At 46.6% G+C, this 23,174-nt stretch overlaps 1 protein-coding gene across 1 annotated transcript in view; it reads left to right on the forward strand.

Moving 5' to 3' along the window:
- ABCG4 (ATP binding cassette subfamily G member 4) overlaps window positions 1-23,174 on the forward strand; it is an 86,465-nt gene that overhangs the window by 14,449 nt on the left and 48,842 nt on the right. Inside the window, exon 2 of the mRNA XM_040325504.1 lies at window positions 21,851-22,120. Coding sequence (XP_040181438.1) covers window positions 21,895-22,120 — 226 coding nt within the window. The 5' untranslated portion in view covers window positions 21,851-21,894. The remainder of the gene's footprint in view (window positions 1-21,850; window positions 22,121-23,174) is intronic.

Consider the following 23,174-nt stretch of genomic DNA (forward strand, 5'->3'; position numbering starts at 1 on the left):
TAGATTGATTTGCTCATTCCAAGTAAACAATGACATCACCTTAAATAAAGGTTGCTTTTCCAGGTCCCCTTAGTAAAAAATAGTATATATACAGTGGGTAAAATAAGTATTGAAAACGTTACCATTTTTCTAGGTAAATATAGGTACCATTGACATGAAAATTTCACCACATGTTGGTAACAACCCATGCAATCCATGTATACAAAGAAACCAAAACAAATACGTCCAGAAATTAAGTTATGTGTAAGTTTAAATGGAATGACACAGGCCTTTTGGCTAAGATCAAGTGTAGTATCTGTTCTTATCAGTTGCCACGAGGTGGCGCTGTGCTAACCGTCCCTTGTACACGGCGAGGTGGAAAGGGATGGTGGTGGCATGTGATATTTGGGGTGTAGAGGGGTCAGAGTGCTGGGGGGATATCTGGGGTCTAGAGGGGTCAGAATGCTGGGGGGATATCTGGGAAGTAGAGGGGTCAGAGTGTTGGGGGGATATCTGGGAAGTAGAGGGGTCAGAGTGTTGGGGGGATATCTGGGAAGTAGAGGGGTCAGAGTGTTGGGGGGGATATCTGAGTTGTAGAGCGGTTAGAGTGCTGGGGGAATATCTGGGGTGTAGAGGGGTCAGAGTGTTGGGGGGATATCAGGGGTGTAGAGGGGTCAGAGTGCTGGGGGGATATCTGCGTTGTAGAGGGGTCAGAGTGCTGGGGGGACATTTGGGATGTAGAGGGGTCAGAGTGTTGGGGGCATATCTGGGGTGTAGAGGGGTCAGAGTGTTGGGGGCATATCTGGGGTGTCAAGGGGTCAGAGTGGTGGGGGGATATCTGGGGTGTAGAGGGGTCAGAGTGTTGGGGGGATATCTGGGGTGTAGAGAGGTCAGAGTGCTGAGAGGATATCTGGGTTGTAGAGGGGTCAGAGTGCTGAGGGGATATCTAAGTTGTGTTGAGGGGTCAGAGTGCTGGGGGGATATCTGGGTTGTAGAGGGGTTAGAGTGCTGGGGAAATATCTGGGGTGTAGAGGGGTCAGAGTGTTGGGGGGATATCAGGGGTGTAGAGGGGTCAGAGTGCTGGGGGGATATCTGCGTTGTAGAGGGGTCAGAGTGCTGGGGGGACATTTGGGATGTAGAGGGGTCAGAGTGTTGGGGGGATATCTGGGTTGTAGAGTAGTCAGAGTGTTGGGAGGACATCTGGGATGTAGAGGGGTCAGAGTGCTGGGAGGATATCTGGGGTGTAGGGGGGTCAGAGTGCTGGGGGATATCTGGGTTGTAGAGGGGTCAGAGTGCTGAATGAATGAATCAATGAAAAACTTGTATAGCGCTACATATGCGAACTGAATCACCTCAAGGCGCTTGGTATCCATTTCCTGTCTTGAGTTTCTTTCTGAAGGCCCGGTGATTCATTTCCGTTCGGATATCGGTTGGTAATACGTTCCACAGTCGGGGGCCTTGAACTGCAAATCTCCGTTCTCCTTTTGTCTTATAACGGGCCTTTGGGATTTGGAGTAGATTTTGGTTAGTTGACCTGATAACACGATTGGGGTTGTGGTATTTTATTTTCTCACATAGATATTGGGGAGCGATTCCTTAAACACATTTGTGCGTCAGGCAGAGGGCCTTAAATGTGATCCGGTCCTTCACGGGCAACCAGTAAAGGGACCTGAGGGAGGGAGTGATTGATTCCCAGGGTTTTTTCCCTGTTATCAGTCGTGCCGCCATGTTCTGGGCGATTTCTAGACGAGCAACCTGATATTTTGGAAGACCGAGATACAGGGCGTTTGCATAGTCGAGTCTGGAGTTGATTATTGTTCCCACGATGACCGCTGTGTCTTTTTTTGGGATGAAGGGGATGAGTCTACGTAGTAGGCGCAGCAGATGGTGAGATCCGCTGACTACTGAGCCTATTTGTGCATCCATTGTCATGTCGGAGTCAAAGGGGACTCCGAAGCTTTTGACTTTGGTCCTAGGGGTAATGATTTGTCCCAAAATGGGCGGGGGCGTCCATGACGCCATCGCTGGTCTCTTGCGGTTAGCGTGGAACAGCAGAAGTTCTGTTTTTGCTCCATTGAGTTTAAGGTAACTCTCTGTCATCCAATTTTCTATCAGAGTAAAGCATTTCTCTAGTCCGAGATAATGATCCTTTTTACCGCTGATGCGAAAATAAAGCTGGGTGTCATCGACGTAGGAATAGTAGAGTAACTCCTGGTTACTGATAATTTTAAGGAGTGGGCGTAGATAGATATTGAATAGTACAGGCGACAGTGGTTACCCTTGGGAAACTTTGCATGACACAGTGCGTTGTTCTGAGGCGAAAGGGCCTAGTTTCACTGGGCCAGATTCATGTAGATCAGCGGATCTTTAGATCCGCTAGATCTACGTGTTTTACGATCCGCCGGTGCAATGTTGCGAGGCTAGTGCAGTATTCACAAAGCACTTACCTCGAAAATTGCACCGTCGGATCGTAACTCCCCCCGGTGGAATGAAAATTCCGCGGCTAGGGGGAGTGTACAATTCAAATCAGGCGCGTTCCCACGCCGATTTAACTTGCGGATGTGTCGCCAGCAAAATATCCCAGTGCGCATGCTCCAAATGACGTCGCTAGGACGTCATTGTTAGCGGCGGGTACGTCAATTGCGGCCATCGGTATTCCCGATCGACTTACGCAAACGACGTAAAAATGTTGAATCTCGGCGCAGGAACGACGGCCATACTTAACATTAGCTACCCCTCATATAGCAGGGGTAACTATCCGCCGGAAAAAGGCAAATGCAAACGACGTTAAAAAAAAGCGACGGGCGGGCGTACGGACTTGAATCGGCGGTTCTCCTCATTTGCATATCCGATGCGTAACAAAAAGCGACGACACCTAGCGGCCGGCGGTAGATTGCAGTCTAAGATTCGACTGGTGTAAGTCACTTACACCAGTCGGATCTAAGGGAGATCTATGCGGAATCTGATTCTATGAATCAGTCGCATAGATCCGACCGTGGGATCTCAGAGTTACGACGGCGGATCAGGAGATCCGCCGTCGTATACCCTTGATGAATCTGCCCCACTGTCTGGGATCTATTTTCCAGGAAAGAGGAGGATATCTGGAGTGTAGAGAGGTCAGAGTGCTGGGGGCATATCTGGGGCGTAGAGGGGCCATAGTTCCCACGCCGATTTAACTTGCGGATGTGTCGCCAGCAAAATATCCCAGTGCGCATGCTCCAAATGACGTCGCTAGGACGTCATTGTTAGCGGCGGGTACGTCAATTGCGGCCATCGGTATTCCCGATCGACTTACGCAAACGACGTAAAAATGTTGAATCTCGGCGCAGGAACGACGGCCATACTTAACATTAGCTACCCCTCATATAGCAGGGGTAACTATCCGCCGGAAAAAGGCAAAAGCAAACGACGTTAAAAAAAAGCGACGGGCGGGCGTACGGACTTGAATCGGCGGTTCTCCTCATTTGCATATCCGATGCGTAAAAAAAAGCGACGACACCTAGCGGCCGGCGGTAGATTGCAGTCTAAGATTCGACTGGTGTAAGTCACTTACACCAGTCGGATCTAAGGGAGATCTATGCGGAATCTGATTCTATGAATCAGTCGCATAGATCCGACCGTGGGATCTTAGAGTTACGACGGCGGATCAGGAGATCCGCCGTCGTATACCCTTGATGAATCTGCCCCACTGTCTGGGATCTATTTTCCAGGAAAGAGGAGGATATCTGGAGTGTAGAGAGGTCAGAGTGCTGGGGGCATATCTGGGGCGTAGAGGGGCCATAGTGCTGGGGAGGCATCAATCTAGCAGATATATTATATGCATAGGACAGCTTTGTTACTTTTATGTTTGTATTATTTTCCCTTTGCTGTACAGAATGATTGCAAACAAAATGACTAGACCTTCCTAAAATCAAAGTGCTTGTGGAAGAGAGGAGAGAAACAAAATGAAAATACACAGAGGGACTATAATCACCTCCCTCTAAGACAGTGGTTCTCAACCTGGGGGTCGGGACCCCCACGGGGGTCAAATGAAATTTTGCCAGGGGTCACCAAATCCTGGGCTGTTCCTGAAGCCCGCACTGCTCTCCCAGCCTTTTCGCGGCCGCCCAGCAGGGCTGTCCCTGGAGCCTGTTGCTGCCTAGCTGGGCTGTTCCTGAAGCCCGCAGCCACCAATTCAGTTCACGGCATGGCTGGGAGGCAGAGACTAGAGGTCAGATGACTGGTGAGGTATGTAAAGTGGGAAAGGCTGGAGGAGACCCTATCTCCTGATTTTGGCATAGGTGTCACTGCTACGAGACACCACAAAGCTGGAGACACAGTGAGTAACACTACCTGTGATTATAGTTTCCATTGTAAGTCCCCACTACAGTTATCAGATCAGCATATGACTAGGGATGAGCTCCGCGTTCGATTCGAATGTATGTTCGAATCGAACATCGGGCGTTCGATCGTTCGTCGAAACTCGAACGAAACGGTTTGTTCGCGCCAAATTCGAATGACGCAAAACGTCCCATAATTCACTGCGGCGTTGAGCGCTGATGATTGGCCAAGCATGCTGTATGTCCCGCATGCTTGGCCAATCACAGCGCTCAAAAAACGAAGAACCATAATTGGCCAAAGCCAGGGTGGCTTTGGCCAATTATGGCTCAGGGGGATTAGTACACGCCCCACACTATAAAAGGCCGCCTGCACGGCTGCCTTCTGTAGTGTGTTCCAGCTTGTTACAGAGAGCAGATCAGTCAGACAGAGAGAGATAGATAGAGAGATAGAGACGTGTCTTTTCTACCAGATAGATAGATAGATAGATAGATAGATAGATAGATAGATAGATAGATAGATAGAGTAGGAAGTGTAGTCAGTATAGTTAAAACTACAGTTTGTAGAGAATATATTCACATCCTTAGTCGTTGTCAATATATTTATAAACTGTATAGCTCATCTAGTTGATCTATTAGTATCTGTCAGGCAGGAGATTGTTCTACATGCAGTGCTCTAACGTGTTGTATTGCCTGCATTAGGGATTAGCTTGAAAATATTATTCTGAGTTATTGAACGTGTGCTAGTTTAATTGCACACACAGACGCATTACCTGTTACTGCACGTGTGCAATTTATTTGCACAGAAGCGCAGTCGCGGTTAATGCAACTGGGCTATTGAATTGCACAGAAACGCAGACATTCTTACTGCGTGTGTGCGGTTTAATAGCAACTAAACGCATTTGGTGTCACTGCGTGTGTGCTGTTAAATTGCATTTGACCGCAGTCGCTATTACTGCGTGTGTGCTGTTTAATAGCAACTAAACGCAGTCGGTGTCACTGCGTGTGTGCTGTTAAATCGCATTTGACCGCAGTCGCTATTACTGCGTGTGTGCTGTTTAATAGCAACTAAACGCAGTCGGTGTCACTGCGTGTGTGCTGTTAAATCGCTTTTGACCGCAGTCGCTATTACTGCGTGTGTGCTGTTTAATAGCAACTAAACGCAGTCGGTGTCACTGCGTGTGTCCTGTTAAATCGCATTTGACCGCAGTCGCTATTACTGCGTGTGTGCTGTTTAATAGCAACTAAACGCAGTTGGTGTCACTGCGTGTGTGCTGTTAAATCGCATTTGACCGTAGTCGCTCTTACTGTGTGGTTGCTATTTAATACCATCTGAACGCAGTTGGTGTGACTGCGACTATTTTGTTACATAACACTTGAGCCAAGTCGCTCTTACTGTGTGGTTGCTGTTTAATACCATCTGAACGCAGTTGGTGTGACTGCGACTATTTTGTTACATAACACTTGAGCCAAGTCGCTCTAACTGTGTGGTTGCTATTTAATACCATCTGAACGCAGTTGGTGTGACTGCGACTATTTTGTTACATAACACTTGAGCCAAGTCGCTCTTACTGTGTGGTTGCTATTTAATACCATCTGAACGCAGTTGGTGTGACTGCGACTTTTTTGTTACATAACACCTGAACGCATAACTATGGCTGGAAGGACAAAGAGAGGCAGAGAGTCACGAGGGCAAGCAGGCTCTGCATCTAGAGGTAACGCTGGTGATGGATGTGGTGCATCCTCTTCAGCACGTGGCCGTGGCCGCTCATCCTTTTTTTCGGGAGCTGGCCGTGTTGAGCCTCAACATGCTGAGAAATTAGTTGAGTGGATGACTAAGCCGTCCTCATCCTCCTCATCCTCTCTCACACAGACTGATCATAGTTTGTCTGGCAAAGCAGCTGCCAAGGCGTCCTCTACCCTCTGCACAATGGCAGTCCCCGAACTGTTTCAACACAGTGTTGGGTACATGCTAGCTGAAGATGCGCAGCATTTTGAAGACTCCGATGACGGAACACTGATAGAGGAAGGCATTGATGTGAGCCCAGGGAGAGGGGGTGGCCGAGAGGGACAACAATCTGGGAGTGATGTTCCCCCAGCTGGAGCATACTGCCAGGTTGTCGCCAGTGATGATGAGGAGGGAGGGGATGACGAGGTCATTGACTCTACCTGGGTGCCTGATAGGAGAGAGGAGGAGGAGGAAGAGGAGGACGAGGCACAGGCACATCTCCAAAGAGGCAGGATGCCCTCCAGGGGTCAGCTTAAGGGCAGCACACCAACTGCATTACGTGGCGCTGCTGTGTCTCAACGGTACAGCAAAAGTTCTTTGGTGTGGGCCTTTTTTGAAACCTGTCCATCAGATTGTACCTTTGCTGTTTGCAACATATGTCTCAAGCGTATCTCGCGTGGCCAAAACATCACCCGCTTGGGCACCACATGCTTGTCCAGACATATGTCGACCTGCCATGCAGCTCGTTGGCAGGCATACCAAAAAACACCCACACCAAAGACCAAAGCGGTCCTCCCCTTGCCCTTCTGTGACCTCCAACCCCACTAGACCCCCAGTCCTCTCTGCAGCCTGCACCGAAGGTGTAGAAATAGGTGTGTCACAATGTAGTTATGGTAGTACATGCGGGCAATCTACTGATATTACCAGACAAATTTCCCTGCCCCAGCTGCTGCAGCGCCGAAAGAAGTACGCTCCCAGCCATCCACATGCCCAGTGGTTGAATGCTAGCTTAGCAAAATTGCTAGCACTTCAACTGCTACCTTTTCAGTTGGTAGATTCTGCCCCCTTCCGTGAGTTTGTGGAATGTGCAGTACCTCAGTGGCAAGTACCCAAACGCCACTTTTTCTCACGGAAGGCGATTCCAGCTCTCTACCGGCATGTGGAAGGCAATGTCCATGCCTCGCTGGACAGGGCGGTCAGTGATAAGGTGCATCTTACCGCTGACTCATGGTCCAGCAGGCATGGACAGGGACGTTACTTGTCTTTTACGGCCCATTGGGTGACTCTGCTGGCAGCTGGGAAAGACGCAGGGCAAGGTACAGTAGTTTTGGAGGTTGTTCCGCCACCTCGCCTCCAAAACACTACTACTGCTTGTGACACACCTCTCTCCTCCACCCCCTCCTCTTCTTCTTCCTCTGTGGCCTCTTCCTGTGGTGATGTTGGCTCAGAACCAGCCGTGCTCCGTAGGCGTACGACGGGCTACGCAGGAATGCAGGCCAAGAGATGCCATGCGGTGCTAGAGCTGGTGTGCTTGGGAGACAGGAGCCACACTGGGGAAGAGGTTTTTTCAGCTCTGCAGGGGCAGGCTCAGAGGTGGTTGATGCCACGCCAGCTGAAGCCTGGAATGGTGGTCAGCGATAATGGCACCAACCTCCTCTCTGCCCTGCGACATGGAAAACTCACCCATGTGCCCTGTTTTGCGCATGTTCTCAATTTGGTGGTGCAGCGGTTCTTGGGCAGGTACCCTGGCTTACAGGATGTCCTGAGGCAGGCCAGGAAAGTCTGTGTGCATTTCCGGAGGTCATATAATGCCACTACTCGGCTGACAGACCTCCAGAGGGAATACAACCTGCCCAAGAACCGCCTAATCTGTGACATGCCCACCAGATGGAACTCTACGTTGGCCATGCTGCAGCGGCTGCACACGCAGCAGAGGGCCATCAATGAGTACCTGTGCCAATATGGCAGCAGAACTGACTCAGGGGAGCTTGGTTTTTTTTCACCACGCCAGTGGGCCTTGATCAGGGATGCATGCACTGTCCTGTCACCATTTGAGGAGGCCACGAGGATGGTGAGCAGTGACAGTGCATGCATCAGTGAGACTGTCCCGCTTATTCACATGTTGGAGCACACCCTACGTGGAATAATGGACAGGGCCCTTGAGGCAGAACAGAGGGAGGAAGAGGAGGACTTCCTTACCTCTCAAGGCCCCCTTTATCCAGACACTGTTCCTGCTTGCCCACCTGGAACACAGGAAGAGGAGGAGGAGGATGAGGAGGAGGAGGAGGAGGATTGTATCAGCAGCATGGAGGTGGAGCCTAGCACTCAGCATCAACAGCAGCAGTCTTCAAGGGATCATTTACAGTCCCAAGGAACACGTGGACTTTTACGTGGCTGGGATGAGGTGGCTGAGGATCCTGTCGTCCTCAGTGACCCAGCGGACTGTGCCCCGAATGCCTCTGCAAACCTACGCTGCATGGCCTCCCTGATCCTGCAAAGCCTGCGTAAGGATCCTCGTGTACGTGCTATCAAGGAGAGGGATCATTACTGGCTGGCAACTCTCCTTGATCCACGTTACAAGAGTAAGGTAACGGATCTTATGTTGCCATCGCAGAAGATGAAACTACTGCGGGAGGCCTTGCAGAAGGGTCTGTGCAATGCGTTCCCAGAACCGGGGGGATTACCAAAACCTGGCCCTGGACAACGTCTTGCTGAGGCTTCGGTGAGTCAGAGAAGGAGCGGTGGAGAAGGTGGCCGTCTGACCGATGTGTTCAGACAATTTTTTAGTCCGCAGCCCCAAGGTCTGACCGGTTCCAGCAACCATCGCCAGCGTCTGGTTTACATGGTCCGGGAATACCTAGCGGCAAGATCCGACTTGGACACCTTCCCCACGAAAAATCCTCTGGCTTACTGGGTCTTGAGGATGGATTACTGGCCAGAGCTTGCACAGTACGCAATTGAGCTACTGGCTTGCCCTGCATCCAGTGTTCTTTCAGAACGCATAATCAGTGCTGCTAGAGGCTTTGTGACCGATCACAGGGTACGCCTCTCCACCGACTCTGTTGATCGACTGACCTTCATCAAAATGAATCAGGCTTGGATCAACACCGGCTACCAAGCACCTGATGCTGATGTTACTGAATAAGAATTTTGTGTTGAAATATCAGATCCCTTTGAGACTGCTGATGCTGAGTGACTGTCCTGTTGTTCTGCTGATGGAATATCCTTCTCCTCCTCACTTTTCATGCTGTTAGCTAGTAAGAAATGTTGTTTTTCTGTGCTCCGCCACCAGTGCCTAAGGCCTAATTTTTCTGCCCCTGTGTAACAGGGGCGTCTAATAACAATTTTTGATGCAATACTTTGCATGTGGCCTAAGGCACAATTTTTGTGCCCCTGTGTAACAAGGGCGTCTAATAACAATTTTTGATGCAATACTTTGCATGTGGCCTAAGGCACAATTTTTGTGCCCCTGTGTAATAGGGGCGTCTAATAACAATTTTTGATGCAATACTTTGCACGTGGCCTAAGGCACAATTTTTGTGCCCCTGTGTAACAGGGGAGCCTAATAACAATTTTTGATGCAATACTTTGCACGTGGCTCCTTGTTGCGCTCCAATTACAGATATTGGGAGGGGTTGCAGTGTTATGTTGCGCCTACGGACACATTTTTATGCCCCTGTGTAACAGGGGCGCCTAATAACAATTTTTGATGCAATACTTTGCACGTGGCTCCTTGTTGCGCTCCAATTGCAGATATTGGGAGGGGTTGCAGTGTTATGTTGCGCCTACGGACACATTTTTATGCCCCTGTGTAACAGGGGCGCCTAATAACAATTTTTGATGCAATACTTTGCACGTGGCTCCTTGTTGCGCTCCAATTACAGATATTGGGAGGGGTTGCAGTGTTATGTTGCGCCTACGGACACATTTTTATGCCCCTGTGTAACAGGGGCGTCTAATAACAATTTTTGATGCAATACTTTGCACGTGGCCTAAGGCATAATTTTTCTGCCCCTGTGTAACAGGGGAGCCTAATAACAATTTTTTATGCAATACTTTGCACGTGGCTCCTTGTTGCGCTCCAATTACAGATATTGGGAGGGGTTGCAGTGTTATGTTGCGCCTACGGACACATTTTTATGCCCCTGTGTAACAGGGGCGCCTAATAACAATTTTTGATGCAATACTTTGCACGTGGCTCCTTGTTGCGCTCCAATTACAGATATTGGGAGGGGTTGCAGTGTTATGTTGCGCCTACGGACACATTTTTATGCCCCTGTGTAACAGGGGCGCCTAATAACAATTTTTGATGCAATACTTTGCACGTGGCTCCTTGTTGCGCTCCAATTACAGATATTGGGAGGGGTTGCAGTGTTATTTTGCGCCTACGGACACATTTTTATGCCCCTGTGTAACAGGGGCGCCTAATAACAATTTTTGATGCAATACTTTGCACGTGGCTCTTTGTTGCGCTACAATTACAGTATGTTTGAGGGGTGCCCTTTTTTCTACAATTTTGCTTTCCCAAAAAGATAATGCCACCCCCCCACCACCCCTAAAATAATCGAGATATTGTTCCCACACAGCACGTGCGCAAGCAGTATTAAATTACTTTGTTCTTATAATAATTTAATGTTGTGCAGGGACATTTCTAAACACGTGCCACTACTAGAGACACACAGCAGGTGTGATATTTGAAGGAATTTTTCATTTTTTTTTTCACTTTAAACATCATTAAAATCGCTGCTCCGGAAAAACGTCCGTTTTTAAAATATTTTTTTCGATTGATACATGTTTCCTGGGGCAAGACCCGGGTTCTGAAAGACGTTTACCAACATTAAATTGAATATTGGTCTTTAAAATGATCGTTTTTGAATTCGACCGTTCGAGTCCCATAGACTTCAATGGGGTTCTAAATGTTTGCGCGAACCCGCGGTCTGTTCGAACGTTCTGATGCGAACCGAACCCGGGTATGTTCGGCTCATCCCTACATATGACCTTGATCAAGAGCACCTAAGTTGGCCGATCAGAACTCCCCCCAGCATTGCCACTCGTTCCAACTCCCCCCAGCCTTGCCACTTGTTCCAACTCCCCCCAGCACTGCCACTCGTTCCAACTCCCCCCAGCACTGCCACTCGTTCCAACTCCCCCCAGCATTGCCACTCGTTCCAACTCCCCCCAGCATTGCCACTCGTTCCAACTCCCCCCAGCACTGCCACTCGTTCCAACTCCCCCCAGCACTGCCACTCGTTCCAACTCCCCCCAGCATTGCCACTCATTCCAACTCCCCCCAGCACTGCCACTCGTTCCAACTCCCCCCAGCACTGCCACTCTTTCCAACTCCCCCCATCATTGCCACTCATCCCATTCACCCCCACCAAGGAGTAAGAGAAGGAATAAAAATAGAGAAGAAATGGAAGGGAGAGGAAAAGAGAGGGTGGAACCAAAAAAAGGAGAGAAAGAATAAGAGAACAAAAATGATGGCTAGAGATAGAGAGATGGGGGAAAATAAAAATAAAAAATGAGGACAACAAGAGATAAAAGGGAAAGAAAGGAGAACAAAGAGAAAGATTGGTGCACCCTAAAATGTACCATAAGGGGTTTTAATACTGTACAAGTGGAAGGGACTCAGGAAGCGCTAAATGTCCTTGGGTTAGGGGCGTAAATTACTTGTCTTGCCTTTGGTGCTGACAACCCACGATAGGAAAATAATTTTACTTTTAGGGGTCCCCACAACTTGGGAAATTTTATCAAGGGGTCACGGCTCTAGAAAGGTTGAGAACCACTGCTCTAGGACAATATAAAAAAACAGTGATGGTAAAAAGCTACCACCTTATCCCATCTACTGATAGGCAAATTTATAGCAATACAACATGCAATGCATTAACACACAACACATTACATATTAAGGCGGCGCTACCTAAATATATATATATATATATATATATATATATATATATATATATATATATATTTTCTAATAAATAAACACTATGGGGCAGATCCACAAAAGAATTACGCCGGCGTATCAAGTGAAAGTTCCCGCGTCGTATCTTTGTTTTGTATCTACAAAACAAGTTACGACGGCATCTGGGATCGATCCGACAGGCTTACGACTTAGTACGCCGTCGGATCTTAGGTGCATTTTTTCTGCCGGCCGCTAGGTGTCGTTTCCGTATAGTTAAAGCTGCTATATGGTGGCGTACTCAATGTTAAGTATGGCCGTCGTTCCCGCGTCGAAATTTGATTTTTTTGCGTCGGTTGCGTAAGTCGTTCGCGAATAGGGATTTGCGTAAAATTACGTCACCGTCGTAAGCATTGGCTTGTTCCGGTTTAATTTCGAGCATGCGCACTGGGATACCCCCACGGACGGCGCATGTTTACGTCGGGTCGCAACATATTTACATAAAACACGCCCCCATTACATCCATTTGAATCCCGCGCCCTTATGCCGCCAAAGATACACTACGCCGCCGTAACTTACGGCACAAATTCTTTGAGGATTCGGAAAAAAAAAAGTTACGGCGGCGTAGTGTATCTTAGATACGCTGCGCCCGGCGTAAAGATGCGCGGAGGTACGTGAATCTGCCCCTATATCTGAAAAAGTGAAGGTGAAGGTCATTAACAGGTAAGAAACAGTAGAGACAAGAGTCCGTGTTCAAAGAAAAGCAAAAGAGATCTCAACGGCTTGAAATGCTCATCTTCTTCCACCAGAACCACCACTCGTGAAGATAATTCAGGGTCTAAATACACCCCTGTTGTAATTGCTCTTACCAAAAGGTACTGTATATACAGTGTTGTATGAACTCAAAAATGCCTCTCCACTTCTCCAGATTCAAAAGGGTACATAAACGCACCCAGCGACTGTTGCTCAAATATAGAGGTAAAAAAAGCCACAATAGTGTAATACCGTATAAACGTTGTATTTAAAACCTCTCCCCTTTAAAATTGCCCTTACAATGTATAAAAAATTCAAAGGCAATACATCACATCACATTGGTGCATGGGGAGCATATCAGGGCGATGTTTCCATACCTCTGTAGTCCAGCTAAACCACCAAACAAACACACTTCCGTGTATCGCGATCTGCGTGATGGCGTCACCTAACTGACAGCTACTACAACCAACCCAACCCATGGGTTGGTTGTAGTAGCTGTCAGTTAGGTGACGTCATCACGCAGATCGCCGTGTGTATCCTCGCAGTTTTTCCGACGGGAAAACTGTCCAAAAACCGCCGGACAAAAAAAGGAGAACCAGTTTTCTTTTTTCCCGCCGGGAAATCCGGCAGACTTTTGTCCGGTGATTTCTGGCAGTTTTCCTATGGGAAATACTGCGATGGAGCATACACCTGGCTGGGATTTCCGGCCAAAGCTCTATCGCAGTTTTCCTGTCGGGAAAACTGGCCATGTGCAGGGGAAAGACTGAACTGAGCAGGTTCTCGGCTTTCCCCTCGGGATTTCCGACTGGAACTTTTCCCGTCGGAAATCCCGTACGTGTGTACGAGGCATAAGAGTTCACTGCTATTCCAGATACTTGTAAATCAATGCTTTCACATTTGTGCTCTAAAACCCCCCTACAATTTTCTGGTGTTACATTTGATATCTCTGTCTAACCTAACATAAGTGATCAGAATTTAAAAAAAAAATAAAAAAAATTAAAAGAGAGAAGAGATAACATGGAAAACCCAAGACTGTGTGAAAGAAATACACCAAAAATTGTAAGTACTAGAAGCCAGTGTGAATAATTTCTCTGCACGTGGCCCCCAAGCTGCAGGTTGCCCACAAGGAACTTTTGATCTTAACAGAGAAAAGATATACCTGTGCTCAGATCCCAACATGTTTTTAAACTTCCAGGTGCTAAGGGGGTGTGAACACATGTTAACACTACAAAATCTGGAGTGCCATACACCCTTCCCAGCAAACTTTGAAATGAAAAACAGGGGTATCTAGTTCACTATATTGCAATACATATTTAAGCTGACCAACTGCGTCAAAGTAATCCCTCTTCTGGCCAGTCCTACATTGCCTTGCCACTGCAAATGCTACGGTGGACACCAAGCCAACATGGGTCATAGAGACACAAAGTCAGGGAGAGCTACTAGGTTCAGATGCCTGTTTTTCATTGCATAGTTGGCTGGGAAGGGTGTATGGCATTGTGCAGAGGGTCTATCCAAATGTTGTACGATCTTTACAGGTCACATGCTGATTGAGCACAGCTCACATAAAGACAGAGTAATAAAAAAAACTGACAGAGGTCCTAACCCTTACTTACTCTATCCAGAACTTAAACAAAAAAGGTTGGATACTCTTTAACATCCTGATTTTATTAAAATAGGCCTGTAGACTGGAAAACATTTGTCAGACGGTGTTACATTTAATTACACATAGTAAATGTGTTTGTGTAAATATGTGTTTGTCTAATGATATTGTATCCCTTTCTGCACACATGAATACTCTTATTAATGGACATTTTAGATTTAAAGTCATTATGAAAACACCGATAATAAATGCAGTATGCAGTGTAACTGTGCTAAGTACTCAAACATTAAAAATTTATGAACTGCACTTCACAACACTGAGTACGTAGAAACCGATAACAAGAATGCTGCACTGTTCACAGACACAAATGCACCAAATTAAACCTGCAGCATTATAGATGTAACCTACCCATAGACAACCTGCATATACAGTAGCTGTATTATTAGTAACTTGATCACTGAGATGAATGTAGGCACATGCATGTTCAATTGCACATTTATGAAAGTCTGTTTGAACATTAGACAGTCTGTCTGCTTTGTTATCTTAAAATTACTTTCACCCCCTTCTTTCGCATTACTCACACTCTCCTTTATTTAGAATCACAATTTATTTATTAAGTACTGTAGCACACCCCCTGAGAAGCCGCAAGTAAGATTGGATCCCCCACCCTGCACAGCCAGGCACACTGAGTTTTCACAGAACTCTTGAGTCAGAGAATAGTCAGTAACTTAGTTTTTTTGTAATTTATTGAGGGTAATAACTTGGATAGGAATGGGTGGTTATGGGATGGCCATTTGACTTCAGTAACAACTTCAACTTTCCAGACCCGAGGTCACCCCCCTCCCAGACCAGGGGGCACCCTCAAGGCCCTTTTCAGCACTCCATCTCCATCTTCCACCCGACTGCCCCTCCTTGCATGACTTATGCCTATTTATGTGGGGGCCTGCCCCCTGCCAGCCCTTTACTGGGAATTGGCTAAGGCCCTCCTAAATATTTCAAGCAGCCCTCCTAACCTCCACCCACTATGTCTAGCACATTCTCTAATGTCTCAGAGAACAGGGGGAACTACCAGAGAAGCTGCCAGGATGAGTCACCCAGCCCTGAACTAAAGTAACCCTGACCCAGATTATACAGCTCAGGCTTAGCCCTGAGCTAACTATGATTTGCCTGCCCTAACCTACAAACCTAAATTAACTTTAGCACACTTCTAGAGGGTGCTGCAGTATTTTTTTTTATTAAGCTGACCTCACACTTATTGGCTTCTCCCCTGGCGCATTTGGCACAGAATAACGCAGTGCCATTTATCAGTGTTATGAGGTGTCAACCGGGAGCTGGTGTTCTGTCGAGAAGTGCCTGCTATCGAGAAGTGCCTGAGCCGAACAACGCATTTGTCGTACGTCACAGCACAACAGCTGAGTTTACGATTAGCTGTTGTGTCGATGAGACGGCGCCTGCGCACAGTAGCCGTCAAAAGAAAATTTTCAGTCAAATTGTGCCTCCCGCATTCCAAAGCACGTTCGTGTAGATAAGGGACAGATTTTTACATGATGGTTCACATTTTTGAATGATGAGCAGTGCTGCAAAGATGGGGGCAGAATTTTTAACGATGGCCAAACAAAGCAGCAAAACAAATCTTTATCTGCTATTCTTTCTGGAGGCTTGCGGGGTATGTTTAGCCCCCATCATGTAAAAATGATCGTAAACTCAGCTGTTGTGCTGTTACTTACAGTGAATGCGCAGTTTGTCCCGGGCACTATACGATATAGGCAGCCCATTCAAAATTACCTCAGTATCTTAAAATGATGGTCCTGCTGCATTTTTTGCAAAGTACCACAATGCACACTGAAGTGAAATTTGAAGTCATCATTGGTGTCAGTGGCCACAAATAACCCCCGACAGTCAATGCTGTATCCTGGCCTAGGCCAACAAGGCCCATGCCTAGGGCAGCACTTTGCAGGGGGCAGCACGGAAAGTGTCCCCGCTGGCTTGCGCTACACAGTTAGTGTAGCGCCAGTTTAGCGGACTGGACTGAGAAGCAAATTAGTCTAGCGCCCCCATAAAGCGGCCGCACTGCTTCCGGTATGCGGGCGGTCGGCATTTCGCAACTGTGTGGGGTGAGCCGCTGCTTTCTAATTTTGACTGTCCTATCATCGTGGACCACAAACCTTCCTCACTGTGCTATATATTTTCTGCTACACCATTGGAATGGATATATCTTCTTAGTCCTCTACATAAAATTATCAGAAATGTGTGCTTAAAGTAGAACTATAGGCAACATTTTTTTTTTTTCATTTTTGATAGAGTAGGGGAGGGTGTTGTAACATCCCTGTCCCATTGTAGAGATTTTCCTTTACTTCGCGCCCCATAGCCAAACAGGAAGTGAGAGGAAATCTATGCAAATTAAGGGAATTCATTGCCCACCCCCTCCCCTCCAGGCCCTCAGCCTGGACTTTTCAGGGCAGGTCTTAAACAGTAAGTGGTGTCGTCTTGACAGAAAGGGGTGGGACATATTTAAATTAGGGGGTGCACGCGTTTAGTCAGGCCTAGGGCAGCACAAAACCTAAATACACTACTGCCGACAGTGGTGTCTAAGACCGCAATAATAACCCCCAACATTAGAGTCAGAGACAGCAATAATAACCCCCAGCATTGGTGTCAGTGGACACAATAATAACCCATAACATTGGTGTCAGTGACTGCAATAAACCCCAGCATTGGTGTTAGTGACTGTAATAATACACCCAGTATTATCAGTAGCAGTGCTATTTACTTCACTCCCCCTGTTGGTGGTCTGTGACAATGATTTTTTAACCCCCCCCCCCCTTAACCATTGGTGGTCAGTGCAGCGGCAGTGGAATTTAACCCCTCACCCTGCCATGGTGGTCAGTGACAGTGAAAGGTCAGTGTAATTTAATCCCAAACATTTGGGGTCACTAGTGCAGTGGCAGTGATATTTGGCCCCTCTTACTTGATAGCCTGCTCCTGCGCTGCTCTCTCTACCCAGTTTGTGAAGGACTACATTTGTTTGCACTGTCAGGCAGAGATAGCTCCAGCTGTCAATAGTGTCTATTTCAGTAGTGAATGCTAAATTGAAGAAGGTGTTGTAGTACCGAGTAGCCTTCTGCCACACTGCAAAGTGGACAGGCATCCAACAGGTGGCAGACCCAGGCCAGAACCCGGTAATTGGCACACAGACAGCCAACGGGGGTACATGTTCAGTATCAAATTTACTCCAAACTTTCTGTATTAAGTACTGGCTAACACTGTTGTTAGGTTTTAGAAATACTTGTGAACTGAGAGAAATTCTGCAATAGGGACACAGACCATAATAAAACCCCTTCCACTAAAAAAAAAATCTGTGATGCTGTTGGAAAATTCCACTTACTTGATTTCTGGTAAAATATTATCAACAGGACAGGAGGGGGAGCTAATGGCATTTCCCCATACTCATGCAATGTGTGGGGGCACAGTGGGTCCCACCCCCTTGGGGCCTGTGTGCATTGCACAGATGGAGGATATGCCACTGAGTACAGAGAATTAAAAAAGGTTAATATCAAGACAGATTCAGGTACTTACCACTGTTTCTTGCAAAAATATATTTTTTAATGAATACATAGATGTGTTAAATATAATACATTTTTTACGTTTATTATTATTATTATTTTTATTATACAGGATTTATATAGCGCCAACAGTTTACACAGCGCTTTACAACGTGAGGGTTAGACAGTACAAATACAATTCACTTTAATACAGTAGGAATCAGATGGCCCTGCTTCTTAGCTCTTACAATCTAAGAGGGAAGGTCAAGAGATACAAGAGGTTATAACTGTGGGGGATGTGCTGATAAAGAAAATAAACGTACAGGGCTAGATTCAGTTAGGGGCGCGCATAGTTACGGCGGCGCAGCATATTGTATTTACGCTACGCCGCCGCAACTTACAGGAGCAAGTGCAGTATTCACAAAGTACTTGCTCAGTAAGTTGCGGCTGGCGTAGCGTAAATGTGGCCGGCGTAAGCGCGCGTAATTCAAATGTGGAAGGGGGGCGTGTTTTATGTAAATCTATGATTACCTGACGTGATTGACGTTTTGTACGAACGGCGCATGCGCCGTCCGTGTGCATATCCCAGTGTGCATTGCTCCCAAGTACGCCGCAACGACGTATTGGTTTCGACGTGAACGTAAATTACGTCCAGCCCTATTAGCGAACGACTTACGCAAACAACGTAAAAAATAAAAAAATCGAAGCGGGAACGACGTCCATAGACGTCCATGGACGTCGTTCCCGCTTCGATTTTTTTATTTTTTACGTTGTTTGCGTAAGTCGTTCGCTAATAGGGCTGGACGTAATTTAGGTTCATGGTGGAAACCAATACGTCGTTGCGGCGTACTTGGGAGCAATGCACATTGCGTGCGCCTCATAGAAGCAGGAGCAACGTTACGCCGAAAAAGCTTTACGCAAACAACGTAAAAAACTACCGCCGGGCGCACGTACGTTTGTGAATCTGAGTATCTAGGTAATTTGCATACTCTACGCCGAAAACGACGGAAGCGCCACCTAGCGGTCAGCGTGAGAATGCACCCTAAGATACGACGGCGTAAGAGAATTACGCCAGTCGGATCTTAGGCTAATGTCAGCGTATCTTGCTTTCTGAATACAGAAAGAAGATACGCCGGCGCAGCTTTGAATTTACACGGCGTATCTATGGATACGCCGGCGTAATTCTTTGCTGAATCTGGCCCACAGTTGTTAGGTGGGAGCCAGATAGGCTTCTCTGAAGAATTGAGTTTTCAGGGATCGTCTGAAAGTGGACAAAGTAGGAGAAAGTCGGACAGATTGGGGTAAAGCATTCCAGAGGATAAGAGAAGCTCTGGAGAAGTCCTGGAGGTGAGCATGGGATGAAGTGACAAGGGAATTATAGAGCAGGAGGTCTTGGGAAGAGCAAAAAGAACGATTAGGTTGGTATTTTGAGACTAGGTTAGTGATGTAGCTGGGGGCCAGGTTGGGGATGGCTTTGTAAAAGAAAAAAGAATGAAGCCAGATCAGTTGTTATGCAAGGAATCACAATCACATCCCGGCAAAATTTGGAAATTTGTAGGAGAAAAAAGCCAATCTTGTAAGTTAATGTTAGTACAGTATCTTGAATTTAATGTGTTGGTTGAGTGGCAGCCAATGGAGGGATTGGCAGAGAGGGGTAGCAGACGCTGAGCGGTTTGTAAGGTGGATGTGCCTGGCAGCAGCATTCATGATGGACTGAAGTGGGGATAGCCTATTTAGAGGTAAGCCAATGAGGAGAGAGTTGCAGTAGTCGAGGCAAGAGATGACCAGGAAGTGGATTAGAAGCTGTGTGGTGACATTGATTAGGAAGGGGCATATCTTGGAGATGTTGCGGAAGTTGAGGCGGAAAATTTTGGATAGCGATTGGATCTGGGGCCCAAAAGGTTTGTTCGGATTCCAGGAATACACCTAGGTTCTTGGCTTGGGGGGACAAGTTGATAGTTGAGCCGTTGATATTGACGGAGAAATCAGGGGAAATGACACGTGGGGGAGGAAATATCATGAGCTCGGTTTTGGATAGGTGGTGTTTGAGGAAGTGATGTGACATCCAGGCTGATATGTTTGTTAATTAGTATCTTTAGACTAAATAATTATACATTTTCCTATAGAGACTATTTATATACTTCCAAAAAGTGTCCACGTTGCTTCTTAGGGCCAGTTCACACCAGATGCAGTTCCTGCACTTTTTTCTGCATGCACAGTATTTTCCAAGTATTCCAATAGCTCTAGTTCATACTAATGCAGTCAGTTTCCAGTGCAGTAACTGACTTAAAACTGACTGCACTGGTGTGAACTAGAGCCATTGGAATACATGGAAAACACTGTGCATGCATTTTTAGTGCAGAAATAAGCGCAGGGGAATGCATCTGGTGTGAACTAGCAAGCTGATCTCCATGTTTCACTTAAAGTCACTTCCATCAAAAAAACTATTTTGGTTTAAACTGTAGCTTACGACTAAAAAAGAAAAAAAAAAATTGTTTTACTCATCTGGAAAATGCCTGTTGCTATGCGGTCCCATGAAATCTGCCTTTGAAACCACCTAGGATTCTGACATCATCTCCCTCTAATGCTCCTGGGAAATGTGTGTCATCATTTCCCAGGATGCAGTGCGCTGTCCATTTATCACTCCCCATCCAAGACTTCCAGGAAGGCTGGCCTAGATTCACAAAAGAGATACGACGGAGTATCTCAGATACTCCGCTGTATCTCTCAGAGTATCTATGCGACTGATTCATAGAATCAGTTACGCATAGATAGCCCTTAGATCCGACAGGTGTAATTGTTTTACACTGTCGGATCTTAGGATGCAATACTGTGGCCGCCGTTCGCGTCGTAAACCAGCGTCGGGTATGCAAATTAGGAGTTATGGCGATCCACAACGGTTTTTCGCGTTCGCTACGTCGCTGCTAGTCTAGTTTCCCGTCGCAAAGTTAGTCGTCGTTTTTGGTGCCCTAACTTTACACAGCACACGTATGTGCTGTATAAAGTATGGCCGTCATTCCCGTGTCGAAATGTAAAAATGTTTCCTTCTTGCGCAAGACGTCCGGGAATACGGAAGTACGCTACGCACGTCGCTGTTCGAAAAAATTACGTCACTTCACGCAAAGCACGGCGGGAAATTCAAAAGGGAGCATGCGCAGTAGGTCCGGCGCGGGAGCGCACCTAATTTAAATGGCACACGTCCCCTTGAATTACGCGGGCTTACGCTGGAGGCCGCCGGCGTAGGTTTTCATTGCAAGTGCTTTGTGAATCAGGCACTTGCGATGAAAACTTGCGGCGGTGTAACGTATCTACGATACGTTACGCCGCCGCACTTCTATGTGAATCTGCCCCTAAGTGCCTGTAGGCTTCATAATGCCCACAAGCAAAATGACAACTGTGTAGATATAGTTTTATAAACTATCTTTTTTGAATATCTATGCAGATCGGCGGCGGATTGTAAAATAGTAAGTGACCAGATTTATATTATAAAAACGCAGGATGAAAGGACATACATTTAAAAAATGCTAATTGTGGTTGGAACTCCGCTTTAAATTCATTTGGGCCAAGTTGTAGCAGCTGTGAGCACTATATAAACAGTATGTAGTCTCAGCTACATACAGTGCACAGTTCTGTGTTCCGGCAGTGGGATGAAAAATTCCTGTTTAACTTCTGGAACAAAATTGAGTATGGCTGAGGGCTGCTTAGCAATTCACAGAAAGCTTTGTATTCTATGAATGAATACAAAGCTTCCTCTGATTGGCTGAAGCAGAGGTGGGCAGATGGTGTCCTGATCTCCGCCTTGGCCAATTAGAAGAAGCCTTGTATATATTCATAGAATACAAGGCTTTCTCTGAATGAGTGAGCAGCACTCAGCCCACCTCAATTTTGTTCTGAAAGTGGGGCGGGAAGTTCCTGTCCTGATGCAGGAACACAGTATGTTGCTGCCATACAGATGGGAAACATAAAAATGATGGGCAAATTCCAACGTATTTTATAAACTGATGTTAAAGTTTATTTTTATTCTAGATCTTTGACATTGTGGACCTGCTTGAAAATCATCCCACTCACATATGGCAGAGAAGGTGCCTTCAGCACTTCAGGACACAAGTACAGTTGAGGATGACCAGTGCCAACTTGTTCAGGATTCATCTCTTCTTGCCACCCACCTGAAGAAGGTGGAAAATCACATCACTGATGCACGACGCTTCTGCCATCTTCCAAAAAGGTCATCTGTAGACATTGAGTTTAAAGAGTTATCCTATTCTGTGAGAGAGGGACCATGCTGGAGAAGAAGAGGTAAGTGGCAGGACTGTTAAATGGCACCTATAAAAAAATACAAACATAAATCCAGCAGTCTTCTAGTCAGTCCATTGATAGATGGTGCAGGTTCTTCATCTGCTGCTCCCGCAGGGCTTACGTAAAGATTTGCATTTATTGTGAGGCCAGGCTGATATGGATACATAACCCCAGGGGGTGGGTCCATGACAGTTCTGGGCTCACAGACAGTAGCTTGAATTTCTGTCATTTCAATCATTCAACCTGCAAGAAGCACTCCATCTAGTGCCAGAGAGGATGTTTTGCATGGGAAGGCTCTGGATTGAAGGTGAGTATAGCAGAAAAGCTGTTTTTTGTAATTTCACTTTAACTAAGCTATCATTTCACTGAAGTTCTGTTTAAAGCCATAATTCCTTGTGTGGCATTTTTTCACTTCCTCAAAGAACCCTTTTTCCTTAATTTCTGAAAAGCACAGTTATCACTAGCCTGAACCTTATAGAGTATTCTAAAGAGTGGTTATCTGAGTTCATCATAACAGCCATTAGAATAACAGGGACCATTCTCAATTCACTTAGAATGAAACGTAAAACCAAAACATAGATTAGAGATATGTTCAGACTCCTGGCAGGTTTAAGCTCTGGATCACCAGTTTCCCGGGCTTTTTGGGTCCTACATTCTTGTCCAGTCTACATATACTGTAAATAGGGGGAAGGTTGGGCTCAAGGGTCAGCGCTTGGAGACGAACCGCATGGGAGCCAGAGGGTCCATGTCACCTGGAAGAATGTAGCCTTCATCTGCCACTCCAAGGGATTCACCAGTTATGGACATTACTAGTGGGGTGCATGGTGGTATATGATGTATAAGAAGAATAGGGCCTGTAAAGCATGCACAGGCTAAAGGAATGTAGCGGGCAGCTGTTTTCTCTGCTGGCCCTGCTCTAAATTTAGAGGTTAGTCAGAGGATTAGTTACCTCTGACCTATTTGTTTTCAAATTTGGACCTCTGTTCCAGCCGTGGGTGTACTGCAGGTGACCACTATTGTTGTCTGGGGTGTCAGTTCAACCCCAGGCCAAGGG

The sequence above is a fragment of the Rana temporaria genome, chromosome 10 (assembly GCF_905171775.1).
Source record: "Rana temporaria chromosome 10, aRanTem1.1, whole genome shotgun sequence".
NCBI lineage: Eukaryota > Metazoa > Chordata > Amphibia > Anura > Ranidae > Rana > Rana temporaria.